At 38.7% G+C, this 17,770-nt stretch overlaps 2 protein-coding genes across 3 annotated transcripts; both read right to left on the reverse strand.

Moving 5' to 3' along the window:
* Positions 1–1,930: 1,930 nt before the first annotated feature.
* LOC127782432 (glucosidase 2 subunit beta) lies at positions 1,931–8,900 on the reverse strand. Of its 2 annotated transcripts, XM_052309617.1 has the most exons (16): positions 8,650–8,899; positions 8,410–8,523; positions 8,139–8,234; positions 7,718–7,957; positions 7,409–7,587; positions 6,644–6,718; positions 6,222–6,317; positions 4,475–4,826; positions 4,277–4,381; positions 4,097–4,198; positions 3,425–3,482; positions 3,226–3,294; positions 2,778–2,865; positions 2,610–2,671; positions 2,472–2,523; positions 1,931–2,384 (listed from the first exon to the last, which is right to left on the reverse strand). In XM_052309617.1, exons 1-16 carry the CDS (start codon positions 8,747–8,749, stop codon positions 2,328–2,330), a joined length of 1,845 nt encoding a protein of 614 aa, XP_052165577.1. In that variant the 5' UTR covers positions 8,750–8,899; the 3' UTR covers positions 1,931–2,327. The 2 variants fall into 2 exon arrangements, with proteins under 2 accessions (XP_052165577.1, XP_052165585.1); XM_052309625.1 differs by lacking the exon at positions 2,472–2,523 and having other exon boundaries at positions 1,931–2,417; positions 2,524–2,671; positions 8,650–8,900.
* A 1,913-nt stretch (positions 8,901–10,813) lies between these two features.
* Positions 10,814–11,647, reverse strand: LOC127758743 (uncharacterized). The gene is made up of 2 exons (XM_052283935.1): positions 11,385–11,647; positions 10,814–11,291 (listed from the first exon to the last, which is right to left on the reverse strand). The coding sequence occupies exons 1-2, from the start codon at positions 11,470–11,472 to the stop codon at positions 11,029–11,031; spliced, it is 351 nt and encodes a 116-aa protein (XP_052139895.1). The 5' UTR covers positions 11,473–11,647; the 3' UTR covers positions 10,814–11,028.
* Positions 11,648–17,770: the final 6,123 nt, after the last annotated feature.

Genomic DNA, 17,770 nt, shown 5'->3' on the forward strand with positions numbered 1-17,770 from the left:
GAGAAAGCCATTTGTGTATAATTAGTTAAACTTTAATCATTTTAAACTTATGAGACTATATTTATATGATATTTTATAATAACTTATATATAAAAAGTTTTCACGTAAATTATACTGTTTAACAGTTTAAAAAGCACACTAACGAATGCCAAAATAAAATATATATCTTTATTAGGGGCATTTAACATATCCGATCCACAGAAATGGTGTTCTCAAGAAAGGGAAAGAAAATCCACTGAAATGGTAGTACATCTATCATCTCTGGTGGTTTGCCCTGCTGGTTTCCGTTGGCTGTCTCCTGCAAAACGTGCACGCGCGCCTTGGGAGCGAAGCCGAGTCGCACGCAGAAATTGACCGGGCGCGTCGTACGACACACACGCAGAAATTAAATGCGTCTCGTTCTAGAAGAGTTGGAGTCACGGGGGAATTTCTCGTCCTCTTTTTTGTTGGAAACTTTGAACGTCTTTGAACCCAAAAAAAAAAAAAAGGTCGGTGGGAGAACAAAATCGCAAATGGCTTATGCATTTCGGATATGATTAAAAGAACTCTTTTGATTTCAATCTCCATCGTACAAATATCAAGTTTGGCACCATGATGTTACAACCGTTTTTGTATTTTTGCAAATGTATAGTGCTTCAGTTGTCAGTTCGATAAAAATAGCCCTTTTTTTAAAAAAAAAATCGGTGGAGCATTTCGTTTTCTCTTGTGTTTAATAGTGGTACAGGCCTATAGCTGTTTAAAGTTAATATAATAAATAATATGCCCCCACAGCCAGTATCAGCGCCCCACCTGCTGATCGAGATCAATTAGTACTTATTCTATTAAACTAAACCATCTGTTCAGATTCTCTTCTCGAGCATTCTCTCTTTAATCTATGCTCTTTCCACCGAATCAACTTAGGCCCTGTTTGGTTCCATGGGCTAATGTTAGCCCTCACCTTTTAGTCTCAAATTAGCCCTCAAGGATCCAAACAAATGGGCTAATTTTAGTCTCAAATTAGCCCTTAAAATTAGCCCCCCTTAAAACATTAGCTCCTCCAAGGGGTGCTAATGGGGCTAATTTTGTGTGGGAACCATAAAAAGCAGCTCTCTCTCTCTCATTCTCTCTCCTCTCTTTCTACTCTCTCTCCATCTTTTAGCCTTGAATTAGACCATGGATCCAAACATACCACCCTAGGCTAATGTTTAGTCTACCAATTCATGACTAAACATTATCTCTCAAAATTAGCCCTAGGCTAATCTTCCAAACAGGGCCCTATACATATGCCACGCGTATCGTGCATCCGTTCTAGCGAACATTCCCAACAACTATATATAAAAAAAGAAAAGACAAAATATTTAACCATCAGCGTTTACTAATTTAACACCTAACCTACATATGGCTTACACATATGGTAAATATCTAAAATGATAAATAGTTAAAATGCCATAAAAATGAACTAGTACTAGTACACTTGGTCCAAATTGGTATCCGTCTCTTTACGAAACAATGAGCTTCAACTTCTTTTAGAATATCCAGCTATCAAAAGCTCGTCAGACAATTTAGATATTTCACCTAAAATCTAACTAAAAGCCAGAGATTAGGTTTCCTAGCTTGTCCAGATTCTTACCAGCTGTTTTTAAGAATTTTAAGTTCCACAAATAAACCCTTATATTCATCCCTAATTGGAGTAATCCAAAGCGATTTTATCAAATTTCACAGTTTTACTTTTCAAAGATTTTTCCATTTGTCCTATTAGCAACCATGAAAACGACCAAAAAGCACCTAAAAATCTAAAATTAAATTCGGCGTTGAATTTTATAATCCAACAACGAGCCAAGCATACAACAGCGCAGTGCAATAACCACAAACTAACTAGCCCCACCTACTAGACATTCTGGAGCAGTGTTAAAAAAAAACAAGGCTTGAATTTGATCAGAAACAGCAGCCGGCAGATGCTACATCCAGAGTGATGAATATCCAGGATGTAGTTCATAAATATACTATTCATAACTCAGAAACACTCAGATTGTTACAAACAACAGTCTAGCATCTTTGGGGTGGCCTAGAAACATTGAGCAAATACGTTTACAGGGAATAGTGGTAAAAGAAAATCTACCGACAAATCAGGGTGAGGAATTTCGCGATATCCTACAGCTTTTGTTCAAAAATTTTTCTTGCCAAACTAATGCTGCTTCGGTGGCAATCCGAGTGCTGAACTCCAAGAATTCCAGTTTCATATGCTATTCTATTCATATAATAAACCTGTTAAACCTCTCTTGTGAGTATGGCTGTATGGTGAGAGTTGTTTTCCTTGTAGCAAGTTCATTATTGTCTCACCCCATAATTTAGAGTTCATCATGGTCACGCTGGTTCGAAGATGCCTCGAGCTTCTGTTCCAATTCCTGTTACATTAGCACAATTCCGTAAGCTTCAACCTATATTGGGAAAAAGAAAGAACAGAACAAATTAGCCAGAGGGTGAGAAAGAACCTTCAGTTTTTGTTCATCGCAAAGCGCTGGAGTCGATAATACAGCCACATACCTGTCACATGAAGTAGGCATGTAAGTTAAAGAGTAATGTGCATTTTCAGGAAAAGGTGGAAGGTGTATGTAGAGAAATCAACATACTCGCATCTACTAGGCTCATCGACACCATTAAGTTCATTGTTCAGCCCGCATCGAAGCCTAACCTGTATCATAAGGCAAGCCATATTTTATTAAGTTTCAAGACCTGCAAACAGAAACAGACAATCCATCTTAAGATAACGGGCACGAAGGCATGAAAAGGAGAAGCACCTTTAGACTTCGGTCAGGGCCATTCCAGCATCTGTCTCCATTTGAAAATTGCATTACTCTGTAGGATTCTTCAAATTTGTCCCAGCGCCTGACAGCAGAAAAATTTATGTTATCGCACAAAACAACTGCAAAATCACTATTCTGAGAGTAATAAAGTATTGCTTAACATAATGGTTCTGTACTTGTATGATGCATGCACAGAGTTGGAATTTTGGAGCCATAAAGCAAACAAGAAAACAAAACATTGCATTCAATCAGCTCATATACAACCTTTTGCAGTATGTAAAGCTAGGTGGCCTGCTAGCTAAAACTGAGCAGGAGAGTTATTCTGAACTCTACGACTCTTTGCAAAGTGGTATAACCCATTATTAGGAAAAACTGAACTAGACATCTGCAGAGCAATAATAATGAAAACTTAGTACACCTGAAAGGAGGCTAACAAACATACCCCAGGCTGGTGGTACTATGTCCTTCAACCTGCGAAGCTTTCTTGAATGGACATACCTTGTAAACATACCTATCAATAAGAATAACAATAAACGAGGAATTAACAAAATATAGAATGGTAATAAAGTAAACCATGGAAATATTTACGAGAGAGAGAGAGAGAGAGAGCGCATGTGAGGTTGGATGACTAATATACGTACTTGCCCTCCTTGCTCTCAAAGCACTGATCATAAAAGTAATAGAACTCCTTCTCCTTACCTAATAAGAATGTATTCCTTCAATTAATTTCAATATTATAGGCCTATCAAATAATATATGAACTAGACATAACTCTGATGAAGTCAACATCTAGAATACCTATCAACTCATATAATTCTTAAAAATGCATTTTTCTACAGTAATGAAGCTCAATGGTAAAAATATAATCAAGCTTTTTTTTTACAGCTATTAATGAAACACACTGCTGTCTAGTGTCCACCACAAAGGCGTTACTGCTGAAATTGGATATGGTAACGATAGAAAAATAGGAGAAAGGAAGAACACCCTCAACATGCCTTGCCTGCATGAGAGGTGACTTGAAAGTGCACATTCCTGCAAATGCTCCTACGACTTGAGTATTTATTTTCCAGTTTAAAGACAGGTTTTTCAATGCACAAGTTACCATTCTGGGACAAGTCAAATCATGCTAACTGGGTGATTTTTGCTAAGAACCATCAATATTAGAAGTAAAAAAAACTGGATGGCTTAGGCAGTAATTCAATGGTGGCAAGCGCTGCCATATATAAACTTGCAAGGCCATTATATAGCTAACAAGAATATACAAGTGTCTTGTGCATTCAATCACCAAGTAAACAAACTTTCAACTGACTTACCAAAGTCGTGTTTTAGCTTATCTGTCAGAGTAGATATCCTAGACTGAATCTTGGACAGCTTTGAGCTTGCATCATCATACTCCTTCCGAACACGAGAAGCCTCTAAAAAGGAGATCAATAAGTGACACAGCATCTCACATGATTTTTGAAGGATCATAGCAGGTAGAATACACAACCTACCAGATAAATCCACAGGGGTCTTGAAAAAGTTGAATGTTCGTAAAACATTCTGTACAGTTTGCTGAATTTTATCCAGCCATGATGCTTGCCCAGAGGCAGTGAAATCTGACAGAACAAAAGAAAAAAGAAAAATCGATAACCAAATACAGAAAGGAGTCAAAGAAGAGAGATAGTGGGCAGGTTACATGAACCATATACCTGAATGGTCATCACCTTTCTGATCATCATCAGACTTGTATGACGCAACATGATCATCATGATCATCGACATATTCATCATCTGATTCATGTGAGAAGTCTTCATCATCATATTTATGTCTGTCATCCTCAACTTCTGAATGGTAACCAGCATAGCTGTCTTCAGCAGATTCTGGTACATCTGATTCATCTTCATGTGTTTCTTCTGAATGTTCTGGCATATCATGCTCAGCTTCATGCTCGTTTTTATCATCTTTACTGACCTCATCAACCTTTTCTCCAGTCCATCTGGAAGCTACCAGACGACCTAACTCCTCTCTTGATAAACCTTCTGAGTCAGCAGGAGTGGATTCCTACAAAATTTATCAATACAAGTTCACATTGCTTCAACCCTTGCAGTGCATTAGGAAAACCATGAAAATTACTGCTTGTACTGATATTTGTAATGTAACAACCCCTGGAAAAAGTTTTAGCTGTATTCAACCAAGTACAATTGAACATAAGGGCAGGAAAGATGTGCAAGTGTTGTACAAGTAGCAAGTGCTGGTGTTGGCATGGCTTATGGGGCATTAGACATCTAGCTACGAATGTTGGTTTATTACACACTGCAGAGATCATCAGTTGGACTAATCCAAAGAGAGAGTCATAAATGGGTTGTTATGACATAATCAGACTTGAAAACATTTAAAGGGATTTGAATCCATAAATTCATAAGGCTTATTCAGTTTGGAGGAATTTGAATCCATAGGAATAGGAAAGGTGAAGGAATAGGAATGTTTGCACACATCAATCCATATGAATTTTTCCAAGAGGTTTGAGTGGATGGAAAAATTCCTATATGTTTCCTCTATACAACTTGTACGAAGGGGAATTTTCCTTTGGTTTTCCTACTTCAATCCTATAAACTGAATGACACTCATAGGAATTAATCCTTAGGAATCCAAATCCTTTGTTTTTTCCACCAAAACGAACTATTAGAAGGGAAATGGCTTGGTGCACAGGGAAACAGGGAAACATGCATATCCCTGTTAGTGAAAATACGATGGATCCAGCACATTTTGATGTTTCAAAAGTTCCAAAAACAAACATGAATGCAGTGCACATAAAATTATCTAAACCTGCAAAATTTCAATTTCAAAGTCCATTGTATTAAGATCCAATGCCAGATTGATTTGTTGTCATTCTTGTTTACCGATGCCATTGAGGACGAGTATGAAACTGATATTTTTGTATATTTACTTAATTTTCAGAGCGCAACATACTACACACATGGTTTGCTTGAATGTTTCAAACACCGTAACATGGCAAATTTGCAACGGAAGTACCGGTTCTTGGGACACCAAAACAGTCACATACCAAAGATTAGGTAAACAACATTACAAATTTAGATTTCAGTAACTATCATTAATATGCATATGAGTGGCTCATATTCCATCATGTAGCTCAACTCACAACAGCAAATTAGATTTGAGGGCTGTTAGATTGGCCTATTGGAGGGATGTTTACAAGGAGGGCACTAAACGGTATAGAGTTATATATATTTAAAGAGGGTATGCAGGATATCAGTTTTTGAGTTATAATAGAGAGAAATGCACAATACTTTTTTGAAACAGGTTCAATCCCTGGAAGGAATATGCTATTATTAATATAATCAAATTTATCTCTACTATTGCCTCTAAAGAACAGGGAAAAACATATATCAAAAGGGCCCAAAGAATGACTCAGATGCAAAGCAGTTATTAAGTCACCTGCTCTTTAGTAGGTGCTGCAGATGTCTCCTCTGGTGGTGATTCATCAGCAGGTGCGGCTTTTATGCTAATGTCATCTTGGCTTTCAGGATCATGCTGACATACAAACCCAATATATATATGGAAAAATCCCTTAATGTGATATTCCCTCCTTCCAAAAGTCTAAGACCTATTTCATTCTTTGGTTTTTCCAAAAGTCTAAGTCCTATTTGTAGTCATTATGTGCTAAATTAAATTGTTGAGGAACACAAGAAGCCATTTTAATGCTTATTGGTTGCATGTTCATTGGTTTTGTCATATGGTGAATGAATTAATTGCTTCTTGGTCTTGGTGCAAAAAGAAATAGGACTCAGATTTTTGGAAGGAGGGAGTATGTAGCACTAGAATTGTTAGTATTTTATAATAACGAAGTTAAATTATACCTGCTCAACAGATGACTCGCTTTCTGGTGTGTGATTGTCATGGCTCATGGCATGTCCATCATGATGTTCAGCTACCTGTATTCATCATCAAAAACAAAATAATATAAATATCTCTTTATGGCATTGAGCTACCTAGTTGTGCAGTAAGTTCCTACAATTCATAAGTGAGGAACTGAGGATTAGTACAGCATAGCATCATATGTTACCACAGTGATGATCATTTTTATGTTCTTTATGACTAACCATTACTGGTAAATTGTGGGGAAAAAGGTTATAAATAGCATTGATGGAACATCCAGTCGCTAGGATACATGGGGACTATCCGTTCTTGATGTATGTATGTATGCATATGGTATCTCTGTTAAGAAGGCAGTTTAATGGTTCAGATCGTCTAGCCCAAAACCTAAAATGAAGCCAACAATTTGAGGCTTTAAGTGCCACCAAGAAACTTAAGGTTCTGCACAATTATGACATAAATCCTGTACTTTTCGATAAACCATTGTTACAAAACTCTGTAGAACATTGATTTATCTTCTTATGTGAATCATTTTGCGATAAAAATGCACTGAAACCATTGGAAGGATGGTAGTTCTCTCCCAAAGCATAGTAATTTCATGAGTATACAACACATAGCTGCACCCTATTAGACGTGTCAACATGCTAACACCAACTTAACTCGATTCAAGATATTAATGGTGAGGATGAAGAGTTCATCAGACAAAGGTATATATGGCAATCTAACAGATATATAGAAAGAATGCTAACCTTGCTCTCATCTTCTTGCACAGTTTCATGATTTTCCTGAGAATCTACCTCCTGAGAGGCATCTGACGCTTTCTTTTCATCAGCAGCTTGCTTTTCGGCTTCTTCCTTCATCCTCTTTTCTTCCTTTTCTTTTCTTAAGCGTTCCTCTTCCTCTGCCTTCTCTATCAATTTCTTTTGTTCTGCACAACATGAGAAGTCATAGTTTAACACAAAATAAACTATCCATTGAAAATTAGCAGCGCCAACAGCATTTCCCAACATAACATTCTTTGGTAAATGACTCAAGACAAACCGCCACGAAGAGCACACCTGTGAGCTTGTCAACAAGGCCTTGTAGTATTTTCTCTTCACCCTTCAGTTTCGCTAGCTCTGCCTCGTCTTTAGCAAATGCCACTTTTGCCTTTTGAATTTCCTGATTTCGAATAACAACTCCGCTTTTATATGTAGCTACTTTTTTCTTCAATTTATCCCTTGCCGCTTTACCAGCCTCCCAGCACGTATTCTTGCAAGTGACATTGCTATCATACTCATCACTCCCGTCGCAGCAATCTAAGAGGCAGCGACAAACACATATGGGTAATTAGAAAAAAATATAGCGGGAATTTCCTCAAGCACTATGTTTACGGAACAAAAGCACCCTAATCTCTAGCCTTACAATTGATTTTGTGTACATTTACTATGTTTACATTTGAATGATACAGAGAATGGCCACCGATTATAATCCTCTTACCACAGATACCATCATTCACTCGCGACGAGAAGATCGTGATGGGAGAATGCCCAGCATTCTGGCAGTAGAACTTCCCCTCCGGGCACGCCGATGTCCCTGCGCCAAGGCAAAAGGTAAACACAATTCGATTAAACAGCTCTCTTAGATTGCCTACAGTAAGTAGATTCGAGCTACTAGCACAAACACGAGAACCTAAAACCAGAACACCTCCGCAAAAAGCTAAGGCAAAAAAAAAGGGATAATCTTTTTCAGGCGAGAGCAAGGAAGCAACCTGGCTCGTCGGTGCCGTCGGGGCAGTCGCAGAAGTCGTCGTTGAGCTTGTCCCTGGCGAACCTCCCCGATCCGTCCCTGCACCTGATCACGCCGCCCCTGAAGTACGCCTCGTCTGCAGTGCAGTGCAGCCAGCCACCCCCCCCCCCCCCCCCACAGGCACCAAATCAAGAACCGCATCAAGCACCAAGAAAGAGAGATACAGGCAGATCCGGGGGGGAGAAAAAGAACAAGATGGAACCTTGCGGCGGGATGCCGAGGGTGTCGAGCGGCGGCCTGGAGGCGGCTGCGGAGGCGGAGATCCGGAGGAGGAGGAGGAGGAGGAGCGCCTGGAGCCCCATGGCCGCGCGGCGCGGCGGCAGGGGGTGGTGGGCGACGGCGTCGGCGTGCGTGTGTCTCTCTCCTCCTCCTCCGCCTCCCAGGGAAACGGGAAGTGTAGCAGGGGAGGGCGAGAGGAGCAGTGGTGCCCCGTCTTCAATTCAACACGGGGTTGCTGAAATTTCTTGATATGCAGTTTACAGAGCATGAGATTTTAATGGCTGATTGATTGTACTGTAATCCTTCCGTCCCGAAATATAAGCATTGGATTATGCGATTATAGCTTATTCGATTGTTTTATGGTTGGTATGGTGCGAGATTATCCTTCTTATACATGCAGGCTATCTAGGTTTTCTCGATCATCGCATTTTATTACTGAAATTGAGATTTATTTGTTTCTATAAAGTAGACGATTGGCTATTTGGAACTTATTTAGATTCACTCAAATTATACTTATGTGCTGGATTCACTTTATAGTTTTCAAAAAAAAAGTCTTAAGTTGATCTATCTAAGGGGCAGAGCAGGAGCGCCACGAGTGGTGCCCAAGGCGGATGCACGAGGGGGGGGGGGGGGGGGACAAGCGAGCTCCATAGTTGGCAATCTTCCCTGCTGCCATGACAAAAAGATGTAGACGGCATATGGACTAAAAGGATGAGGGAGAGAGGATAGAGAGGAATGAAAAAAAGGATTATATTTACTGTAACTGACATGTAGGTCCTACTTTTTTTTTCTACTTATTATGTCAAGTAAGCGTCACGTAGACGTCATGTCAAATGAAAACCAAATCAAACATCGCGTGGATGTCACGTCAGCTAAAATTCACCGTCTAAAGCATCTTGGAACTATATTTGTACTGGTTTTGAAAGATAAAAGATACTCCTATATTGGCTTTGTTCGGACGGCTTAGCTACAGCAGCGTTGTGGCTACGCTGCAGCTAAACAGCCAGTAGCTACAGGAGCTATAACTATCCAGCAGCAAGCAACAACTTCCTGTAACTATGTGTTTGTGTAGCCGAACGGCTACATTGTACAACACAACTTAAAACGCTACAGCAAAGTCTTACTGAACATGCTAGTATCCAGTTTTGCGGTTGAGAGATATGATTTAAACTCAACCTATAATGAGGAACCAAATTTGAACTTTCTCCACCCGTAAACCCACGTAGGGCATATGCCATTTAGGTGGGCCTTCCCCAAATCCATGATGAGCCCAGTAGTTGGGTGGGCCTTCAATATGCATCATCAGCCCATCGGTGCAGTTAGGAACAAGGTCACTATGTAAAAGGATGTTTGGTTTGCTCCCAAAGTTTACCAAAGGTTGCCAACTTGCCACACCTCATGTTAGTCAAGTTTGACTTGGTCTATTGTTTGGTTCATAGCCACACTTGTGGCAAGATTCCTTCTCATCTGTTTGAGTCCCACATGTCATCAACTCACCAAAGCGTGGCACAATCCAATTTTGCTAGCTAAGTTGTGGCTCACTTTTTGTAAGCCACAATTTAGGCACGTGTGGCATAAAAAACATGGTGAATGGTGGCAAACTTAGTATAGCATCCAAACAACCCCTAAGTACCCCGGGTTTTGACCGGCCTATCTTTTCGCTTATTCTTATCAGCCAAAATTTAAAATTTTAAACTTAAATTCAAAGTTGATTTTAAGATTTTGTTTTCATTTGTAAATATGTTGTTTCGCTTATGCTTAAAAACAACCAACCAATGGATCCGGACATCTTTGTGTTTGAGGAAAAGGGAAAAGAGAAGAATGGAGAGGTATACAAAATAAGGTGAGTCATTAGTGCATGATTAATTTAGTATTAACAATTTTAAATTTTAAAAATAGATTGATATGATTTTTTAAAGCAATTTTCCTATAATTTTTTTTAAGAAAAACACCGTTTAATAGTTCGGGAAGCGTACGCATGAAAAACGAGATAAATCTTCAATCTTTCACCTGCTGAGGAAAGCAGTCATATTGAGATTCATATATAAAAGTAGACTTACTTTGAGATGAAATGGAGGGTGTATTTTTTTGTTGAAAAAAAGTTAAATAGCATCCCTTTGCATGCCCTTGACAATATTTGAGCAGGATCACATTAAGATAATGTTTAATTTGATATGTATACGAGTGTTACATGTAATACTACTAGTTATACATGCGGTACTACTAATACTGTGTGCAAAATTAATTAATTGTGTGATAAACTCAACACACGCGTTTGCTGCATGTGTAGTATTGTACAAGTAGGCGTATGCATCTCCACCCCATGAATCAACGGTAGATAGATAGCTTCCCTGCACGAATCTCAATGCGGGTTCCTCGGATCGTGGCGGCTGTTGGCGCCGGAGCTCGGGTAGTCCTGCGTCGTCTGCATGTCCATCCGCCTCGCCGCCGCCGCCGCCGCCTCGTCGGCGACGACCGGCAGCTCTCCCTCTACTCCGGCCATCCCCACCACCGCCGCGTCCTCCGCCGTCGACGTCGTCGGCATCACCACCGCCGCCGCCTCCCTGGGAAGCAGCGCCCTCCGGTAGCCGACGACGCTGGTGGTGGTTGTGGTCACCGCCGCCGCTGCAAGGAGGAGAAAACACAGGGCAAAGATGAGGAGCATGGCCTCCGGCGAGAGTTCCGGCGAGCCGAAGAGCTCGATCAAGCCGTACAAACCGTGGACGAGGAAGACGCAGGAGAGGGCGGCCAGCGCCGCCAGGATGAAGGGCACCGAGCACCGCGCCTTCGCCGCCGCCGTCCTCATCGCCGGCCAGCCACCAATCCAATCCAATCCAAGCTAGAGGAAGAAGAAGAAGCTAGCTAGCTAAGCCAGAGTACTATGGGCAGTGACGACGAGCTACACAGATTAATTCAGATTGGTTGCTCGCCCCTTTATATAGCGGAAGAAGTACAAGGAATGTGTGGGTTGCTGTGGCCAGGAAGCAGCCATGGGTGAAGTAGATATATATGTATGCAAAGATTGATAGATGAGAGGTCGCGAGGTAGAAGAAGGGTCACATCAAATGGAGGTCAAACGAGCACACAATCACTAGATCCCACTGACACTACCAATGCGTACTTAGAGTAATTGTTTAGGGTTTATTACCAGCAAGCAATATGTAGGGATGCGGATTTTCAATCTCTACGTAGGGATGTGGATTTTCATTCCTTGAGAGAGAGGATATCTCCATGTTCTATGTATGCCGCGTTATCCAGAATTTTTTTCTAAAAAAAGAAGATAGAATAAATCAATATGTAATATATTTATTGTACAAATATTTTATCAAGGCTATAAATACCACATAACTAATAGTAGTTGGCTAAATCTCGACAGGTCCCACCACATACCATGTTTTATACGGAAACAACCTTCGGGTATAGAAGGAGTTCCGGATAAGGAAAAATAAATAGAATTCTACATAGAAACGACAAGGATTACTCGGATTGTATCCATATTGGTTTCCCTAGTTCTACTTGGAAAAAGGAACACGTATGGGTATAAATACAAGACCCCCTAGGAGGAGAGGGGGGACGAAAAAATAGATCAAGACACAAGATCAACATACAAACTAACATGCACTAAGATAAGACGCCGGATATCGACTTCAGAGATAAGTATGGCTAGTCCCCTACGGTGTCTACGGATACTGTCAGGAGAGACATAGCGATGTCTTTGATCTCGCTGGATGCGGATTCGAGGAGGAAGGCTACCCTGGTGTCGACTACGAGTCAGCACTTCATACCGCCAAGTCGACAACAGTTAGATAGGCTACCCCAAATATTGTACTGGTGTGATTATGGTGAATAAAAGTAACGACCGGCTTTGGCCAACAGGAGTAGGGTTATTACCTGACAATTCAGGGGCCCGAACCTGTATAAAAATCCTCGTCCCCATCTCTTTTACCTCAATCTCGCATATATCCTAGTACCAACGATCCCCATACTATGCAAATACTGTAGTCGTGACATCAAACGTCGACACATATAAATTCAACTTGGACAAAAAAAAGTTGATATTTCTCATTTATATTGATCTACCATGTTATGTTTAAAATAAAAAATCATTTATGAAAATTGGATTTACCTTAAAAATGAGAGCGGAATCTCCTTAATGAATAAAGAGTTTTCCGCTATTGTCTATCTAGTACGAAATGAGACACATTCTAGCACTATGTACGAATTCGAATATGGGACATATCGAGAATCATAGTTCTATCATATACTTCATCCATTCTAAAAAAACCAATTCCGTATTTAGGGATTTAGGATGTGACAACGAATCTGAATATTCGTTATACTATATATGAGGTGGTTGGTTTTTTTTTTTTGGGCGGAGGGAGTATTAGCTAGGATATTTTTAGTTAGAGAGAGTACTATAGCTGGTAGTAGACTACTAGCTAGGTTAGGCTTAGGTGTAGAATCATTGGTCTTTTTGGTGCGAAAAGGTGGGGTCGTGGGCGTGCACTCCACTAACACACACAAGGGTCGATCACGCGCACTAGAAATGGGCGGGATTACGGCCACGTATATACGACCATGCACATACATGCGTCGTTGCGTTTCACTGGCATCCACTACGATCCAACTGTTTAATTGCGCCGTGATTATCTATCAATCTATCTAATCTTGGCTGGAATTTCATCGATCGAAAAGCCAACGAGCTTTAATTAGTTTGGCCATGGAGATCGATCAGAAATAATGGAATTAGTCAGAAAATAATTAATGGTTAATTATCCAGTGGATGATCACACGTTTTCAACGTCGAACCATCTCGATCGATCTGACATGCATGTATGATGTATTGGTGGCAGTGGATCTGTATGTTTGTGTGTGATACATTAGGCGTGTTGAGATCTCCATGAGAGATAAAGCATGGTGATCTGATGACACAGACATAAGCATTGACCTGCACATGATCACCCTTAGCTTTATGCTGGATTGATTGACGGGCAAGTACAGAAAAAGGGAAAACCTTATAAGTAATTTACGACCAAGATCTAGCTGTTTGGCAATTTGGCATACATTTTCTTTAAGAAACACGAACGCCTCGTCGCCCAAAGATACATCGTTTATATCATTAAAAAAATAATTAGACATAAATACGATCACTCGTGTCAAGTCTAAAACTTGTATCCATGTAGGCTGAGATTTCACCAAACCTAATCAGTTGAGCTATGCTCACCTCGCAACAATTTGACATACATAATTTTAGTTCTCTTCATCGTAAACCGTAAGTATTTTTAGAGCCGAACGCATGAGTATTAATAAGAAACTACATAAAAATGATCGTAGGAAATCACGATTAGTTGAGAAGATAAATTAGCTAAAGAAATTAAATGAAGAATAATTATAATTGATAGAAATGAGACGATAACTAGAGAAATAGCTTTATTTCAAAACAAAGTTTGAGTGGTAGAAATAGCAACTTCTCTAGACATTCCCTTCCAAATACAAAACAGAAGAATATTATATTTTGGTACGGACTGTACAACTTCAGAGTGAGTTTTTTTTTTTCTTTTGAAGAAATCTCTGAAAGATATCGTCTCTTCGATCTTGTCTGACAACGAAACTAAAAGTTTTCTCTCGCAGCTGCAAAGAAAGTTTTCTGACGGCTGTTTCGTCGATATATCCGGGCTAGCTCCATGAAAATTCAAGGAGACGCACCCCTGCCGTGTGTGAAGTGTCGGTCGGTATATCACATCATATATATCAGTCTTCAAAAGAAAAAAAACTCCCTTTATCCCCTAATATAATGGATTTTGATATTTTACTGGTACTGTTCGACCATTCGTCTTATTAAAAAATAGAATTATTATTTATTTTATTTGTGACTTATTATCCAAAGTACTTTAAGCACAATTTTTTATATTTGTGCAAATTTTTTAAATAAGAGAAGTGGTCAAACGTCACAAGAAAAATAGTGAATATCCTTTATATTAGGATAAAGAGGTGGTATATCACATTATTAATTGGACATGACCTAATTTCTTTCGGCCACGGAATTTATCCAAGCCGTTCATACTGCTAAACACGTGTGGCAATTAGCTGTCTAGCTAGCTGGAGTAGTACTAGCTAGAACCGTTACTACCAAACACAGATCTACCTTTAATACAGATCAGGTATGATCGAGATCGAGATGGTTAAATTAATCTCTCACTTGAGAGTCAAACCACTTGCAAAAAGTCAGCATGGAAAGAAAAGACGATAAAGCTAGATCGACACAGTACATATATCATGTTCAGATTGAGATGATCGATCGAAGAGACGGCGACGATATATATGTATCCAATCTAGAATTAATTAGTACTCCCTTCCGCTTCAGATTATAAAATATTTTGACTTTAATAAAAGTTAAACTACCATAAATTTGACTAATTTTATAAAAGAAAGTAGTGCTAGTATTGTAAATATTACTATTTTTTTTAAAATTAGTTAAACTTAAAGTAGTTTGACTTTAACAAAATTTAAAACATCTTATAACCTGAAACGGAGGGAGTGGTAAGTTGCAACCGGATTAATTATTCTGCAACACACTTTTAAAGATACGATTTTTATTTAAAAAGAACTTTCTTCTGTTATATACATGCATCATGCATCACTTAAACGACAGATTAGATTTAATTAGATTGCTAGATTGATTACTGATCGAATAAGATGCATCTCTTTTCTTTTATTTTAGTGTGTGTTCCAAACTTAACTTTTCGTTATCTTTCGTTCGTTAGTGTTCTAAACTTAACTTTTCGTTAGTGCCCAAGACACTTACTTGTAATACGAGACACTATATATAGCTTCTGTTAAAGATCCGATATCTTATTTCATTACAGAAAGAAAAATATTTTCTATATAATTAAGTAGATATATATGATAGAACTTTTCATAAAAAGCGCTAGCTTAGACATGCAGATAAAATTAAACATACATAGTCCATGCTTAGTCCACACAGTGAGAATCCGTGATACAAGTACAGAGCATCCGTAGAAATGGGCAACTTGCAAGTCGTGTCGTCAATTCGAACAGATTTATGCGAGGATTCGGGTATTTGACAAGAGAGAGAGAGGCGCCACCTTTGATTTTTGCTGCTGCTAATTGTCACACACACACACACACACACACACACACACACACACACACATATATATATATATATATATATATATATATATATATATATATATATATATATATATCGATATAGTGTGGGTCCGGATCCTCTGCAATAATACAGTGAACAATGTGAGAAGCAAGATAAATCAATGCAGTGAACAATGTCGATCTATTGTAGCAACAGTAACCGTTGAGTACCACAACAGATTTACTGTAGCACACGATCTGATTCTTGGTTTTTGATCGAACGGTCTCCATTTCCTCTAATACCAGGTACTCCCTCTGTATTTTAATGTATGACGCCGTTGACTTTTTAACTAACGTTCGATCATTCGTCTTATTTAAATTTTTTATGCAAATATAAAAATACTTATGTCATGCTTAAAGAACATTTGATGATAAATCAAGTCACAATAAAATAAATGATAATTACATAAATTTTTTGAATAAGACAAAAGGTCAAACGTTTGTCAAAAAGTCAACGGTGTCATATATTAAAATAGGGAGGGAGTAATATAGATTCTCTACGTTACAACTTGCAATTCAGATAATCCCGATTCACACAGTATACGTACGTACGTACATATCGATCGCGGTGGCAGTGATGAAGCTATAGTGACTGTAGTGGTGGTGGTGCATGCGTGAGCTAATCACTCGCACTGTTAGCCACACGCATATGCCCAACCCCCACACACAAATTAAAGTGCCTCTCGATCGATCGATCAGTCTCTCACCACATCATGCATCTCTTGGAAAGTTAATTAGTTTTGATACACGCAATAGTCCACTACTCCCACTGCTTGTACATCCCAGCGCTGCAGCTAATAGGTTGCCTAAAATAAATCAACCGATGTTACGTTCTAAAATAAATCACTTTTCAATGTTGTCTGCCGATTCCCTCGTCTTAAAATAAATAAACTTTTATATATTAATTTAAACATTGTTAATCTTCTGTCTCAAATAAATCATTTTTTTTACATGAATCTAGATAGGACGAAAGAAGTACTCCCTACTAATTAATTATCCCATTCCTTACTAGGTTATCGTATTTTGGGACGGAAGAGTAGCTTGTATTGCAGATTCTAATATGAACTAGTATAATTTAGTTACTACGAGTATACTCTTTCTGTTTTAAAATAAACGACCTAAAATATGATTGGAAATTACATATTATAACGAATAGTATTAGATAAAGTATGTTGTCACATCCTATTCTAAGTTGATTTATTTTGAGACGAAAAAAATATGGTGTGTGATCTTTCGTGGAATCATCCCATAAAATTTAAGGAATGATGATTCTGTCATTCATCTAACAAGTTAGCATGTGCTTTTGAAGAATAAGACAGTGATGGATCGACAAACTCATTCTAATCCTCAAACCAACCAACTTGTCGATTTAAAGTGGTGAATTTATCATCCCACTACTCGAATCAAATAGGCCATATAGAAAGACGACATGCACGATATAACTGAGCTAGCTAGCTTGAACCAGGACGGAAATGCTATATGTATATTAGTATATACAGTATAATTAATGCGACCTACCTAGGAGGATAACGAACTTGGATGACGTGTACATATGTTGCATGCTGAGATACGTACGCTACAAGATCGCTATATATATATTACTATGGCTGTGTGTTTAGTTACTTTCAAACTTTTAATTTTTCTTCACATCAAATATTTGGACACATGTATAGAGTATTAAATGTGGACAGAAAAAACAATTGCACAGTTTGCATGTAAATTACGAGACGAATCTTTTGAGCCTAACTACGCCATGATTTGACAATATGGTGTTACAGTAAACATTTACTAATGACGGATTAATTAGGCTTAATAGATTCGTCTCGCAGTTTAATTTATAGGCGGAATATGTAATTTGTTTTGTTATTAGTCTACGTTTAATATTTCAAATGTGTGTCCATATACATCAAATTTTTTTTACCAAAACAACT

Source organism: Oryza glaberrima, chromosome 1 (assembly GCF_000147395.1).
Source record: "Oryza glaberrima chromosome 1, OglaRS2, whole genome shotgun sequence".
In the NCBI taxonomy this organism is placed as follows: domain Eukaryota; kingdom Viridiplantae; phylum Streptophyta; class Magnoliopsida; order Poales; family Poaceae; genus Oryza; species Oryza glaberrima.